This window comes from Gavialis gangeticus, unplaced genomic scaffold (assembly GCF_001723915.1).
Source record: "Gavialis gangeticus isolate Ggan-Ray unplaced genomic scaffold, GavGan_comp1, whole genome shotgun sequence".
Taxonomy (NCBI): domain Eukaryota; kingdom Metazoa; phylum Chordata; order Crocodylia; family Gavialidae; genus Gavialis; species Gavialis gangeticus.
In genome coordinates, this window is record NW_017729000.1 from 727,691 (window position 1) to 731,201 (window position 3,511).

The following is a 3,511-nucleotide window of genomic DNA, read 5'->3' on the forward strand; positions in this document are numbered from 1 at the left end:
CCAACTTCCAAGGGAAGTGGTGCTGGCCCCTACCCTGGGGGTCTTTAAGAAGAGGCTGGATGCCTACCTGGCTGGACTCATTTGAGTCCCATTTCTTATTTTGGGGTTTTGTTGTTTTCCCGCCCTGGCCGGGGGTCGGGCTAGAAGATCTACTAGGTCCCTTCCGACCCTTAATCTATGAAACTATGAAACTATGCTGGCAGCTGGGGTGACCCAGAGCTCTGCTGCTCAGAGCCAATTCCCCTCCTGAGCAGCCTGGCTCCTGCCAGACACGTTCTACAGGGGAAACCCACAGGCTGACCTGAATGCAGCAGGGCCCACCTCACCAGCAGGCCCAAAGGGAGATAGAGGAGGTGGCTGGAAACAGGAGCTGTTTGGAGAACAGCACAGCAACAGGGAGATGGGCTGCTGAGGCCTGGGACATTGAGGGGGCTGGAGGTGCCGAGCTGGGCTGTACGGCAGCTTCATAGGAGCCAAGCAGCCAGAGACAAAACAAAGCTGCTTTCCCATATGAGCACCGGGGGTGGCAAGCTGGCACCGCCCATTGGCCCCCGGCACAGGGCTGCAAGGCGGGCTGCATTCCCGGGGGGTGGAGAGCCGGGATGCCGACTCCAGCAGCGCTGTGGCAGGCAGGAGCTGGCCAGGCGAGGGCACGCTTGCCAACCATGGCACCTGTCACTGGAGGGGGTGGGGAGGACTCCCCTGAAAGGACAGTGACCCCCAGGGTGCGGCCTGGTGCTCACCTGTAGCACAAAGGTCTTGCCGGGGAAGCCAGGGCTCAGGCCTATGAGGTCCATGTAGTGCGTGTTGCTGAGGTAGTTCTCAATCCCATGCATCACGCCGCGGCCGGTGGCTGAGACGCGTCCATGGATCCCACCCTGGCTGATGGGCTTCCCTGTCACGCAGGCAGGGGCGTTGATGTCCTACAGGCCGGAGGGAAAGAGCAGAGGGCAGAGGTCACAGGTCAAGGCTATGTCTTGCACATTTCTTCTGGAGGAAGCCAGGACCCTCAACCCGGGGCAAATCCTGAGCCACATGTTCACAGATTTACTGGGGGGACACTGGAGGCTACTCCCTGCCCACCTGAAGCAGGGAGGTGCTGAGCCAGCCAGGCGGCCCGTGCCATGTCCTGGAACACGGCTGTCTGCATGCCCTCCCTCCTGCACCTGCGTACCCTGTAGCCGAGCGTGTGTGCATATGTGTCCGCGATCCAGGACATCTCCCGCTCGCCTGTGCCAACGTCAGGCCCCAACACATCGATTCCAGGCCCTGCCAGGGAGAAAAGGGGCATTGAGCCCAGCTGGTCTCTACTCCCCAAGGACCTGTCCCACCCCCCCCAGTCCCTAGGCAAGACGGCAACCAATCCATCAGCACCATGAGGCTCGCTCTAGCTTGCTCTTCAGAGCCCCTGCTGCTGGGTTTGCTGCCTGTGGTTTAGCAGGGATTTACCACAGCTCTTCCAACCCCTCACACTGCCATGATGAGAAGTGCATTTGCCTCATGAGCAGACTCCAGCCACCTCGCTCCCCGTGCTACATGGCACATTGCTCAGCCCCTGCTTTTACTCCTCGTGACAAGCCAGCTCTTTCTCTGAGCCCGGGAAGGGGCCCCCTCACCTATAAAACCCTTCTTGGCCAGTTCTATCGTGAACTGCCTCGTGACTTTCTCCAGCTCAGCTTCCTGCATAAGAACCGCAAACACAGCTGTTACTGTGGCCCCAAAAAGGAGCCCTGGACCTGAGGCATGGCACCCAGCGACTACCACATGCTCCCAAGCATACATATCCTGACCCTGCGTGGCTCATGGCACAGCCTCTTTGGGCCGAGGCACTTGAAGGGCAGCCACAGCAGGCCCTGGACAGGGCACAGGATCCCTGCTGCACTGAAGTGGGAGAGGACTGCACTTTGCAGCCTGCTCACACGATGCTCAGCCTCTCACCCAGCTCTCACTCACACCCCCTCCCTCTCCTGCTAGGCAAGATGCCAACCCGCCTCGCGCTTTGTCACCTGTCTGGGCGAATGTACCAAACCACAAATCAGAATCCGTCACCCCCCATCTCTCCTCAAGCTGCTGCTTGCAGCCTCTGGATGAGCTCTGCTTGATACAAGCTCCTCTTCCAGGCCTGTCAGAGCGCATCAGTCACCCCCCCCACACGCACACGTCCAGGAAAGGCCGCGTGAATCCCAGGCAAGCGGAGTGTGACGTCTGAGGGAACGGGGCCAACTTACCGAGTACTTCCTGGGATCGATCTTTATGCCAGCCATGGCCCCCCCAAAAGGCACATCTGAAAGGCACCAGACAGCCAGGTCAGCAGCTGGCACTCAGGCACCATTTGCTGGGTCCCCTGCTGCTGCACCGTGGGGTGAAGGCACCAATTATGACAGCCCACCAGAGAGGACTCAGTACAGCATGAAGTGGGGAGGACGGACCGCCAGAGCGCAAGGCAGTGCTCCCTGCTGCACCGACCCGCAACTGCGACTTTGTGCAGCTGGATTAGTGGCTCAACAAGGTGTGGATGCCGTAGAGCTGAACTCCGCGCCGCAGAGGGAGGGAAGTTATGCAACGAATGACCCCCAGCCCCAGGGGCTCCACCTACTTCTAGTTCCACCAGGCAGAGAGGAACTCCCAGATCTCCCTGCTCACAAGTCAGGGGAGCGACCCAGACCCAGACCCAGACCCAGACCCAGACCCAGACCCAGGGAAATGCCCTTTATGGCACCCAGAACTCCTGCTGTCACGTTTTGCATACCCAACACTGGGTGTTCCTTGGAAAGGCCCTCCTTGTTTCCAACCTCTGCTACAAACCCTGCTGGGCAACATCCTCATCCCATCCCCACCCAACCCCAGAGCCCCCTGGGACTTCCCAACTTACCCACTACGGCACATTTGTATGTCATGAGGGCAGCCAGAGCGCTCACGTCATCGAGGCTGACAGAACTGCTGAAACGAACGCCTGGGGAAAGGGCAAAAAAGCAACAGATTGAGGGGGCTGCCTATTTCCCAAGCCAAGAGCAGAATCAGAGTAGACTTGGCGCTGCCTCCACCCCGAAGGCAGTGGTTCTCCACCTTTCCAAACTCAAGGCTCCCCTCAAAAGCGCCAGCTCTGCTTGCACCCTTTACTGAGCACGGAAAAATAACACTGTGCTTTTTTCTGTTGCAAAGCACTCAACAAGGCCACAGTAGGGCAGAACACTTCTAACACTGTGAATTCCTATTGGAAATCTCTGGGCATGTCTTCACTAGGGATCCAGGTTTTCCTTTTCTCATCCAAAACTGGAGAAAACAACAGATTCCTCATTTGCTGGAGAAACCCAAGGATTTTGCTGTTTTGCAAAGAGCTCTCTGGAGGTGGGCAGAGTTCCAGGTTGCGAGGGGCTGGGGGAACGGGAGGAGGGTGGTCAGGCAGGGGTCACCATGTGCATGTGCGCGCTCACACATGTATGGGACTGCCAGGCAGCCTGGAGAGCAGCTCCCGCAGGTAAGTGGGGGGGGGGGCATGGGGAACGGGGGG

General features: G+C 58.8%; 1 protein-coding gene across 5 annotated transcripts in view; it reads right to left on the minus strand.

The window, feature by feature from the left end:
- LOC109289825 (glutamate dehydrogenase, mitochondrial-like) overlaps positions 1 to 3,511 on the minus strand; it is a 10,737-nt gene that overhangs the window by 6,112 nt on the left and 1,114 nt on the right. The window contains exons 2-6 of one of the 5 annotated variants that reach the window (XM_019506051.1): positions 2,873 to 2,953; positions 2,229 to 2,284; positions 1,617 to 1,680; positions 1,175 to 1,269; positions 744 to 923 (exon numbers count right to left, since the gene is read on the minus strand). In XM_019506051.1, the coding sequence (XP_019361596.1) occupies positions 744 to 923; positions 1,175 to 1,269; positions 1,617 to 1,680; positions 2,229 to 2,284; positions 2,873 to 2,953 (476 nt within the window). Of the gene's footprint in view, positions 1 to 743; positions 924 to 1,174; positions 1,270 to 1,616; positions 1,681 to 2,006; positions 2,191 to 2,228; positions 2,285 to 2,872; positions 3,436 to 3,511 lie in introns of those variants that run through there. The other 4 variants (XM_019506054.1, XM_019506055.1, XM_019506053.1 and 1 more) reach the window with 4 other exon arrangements.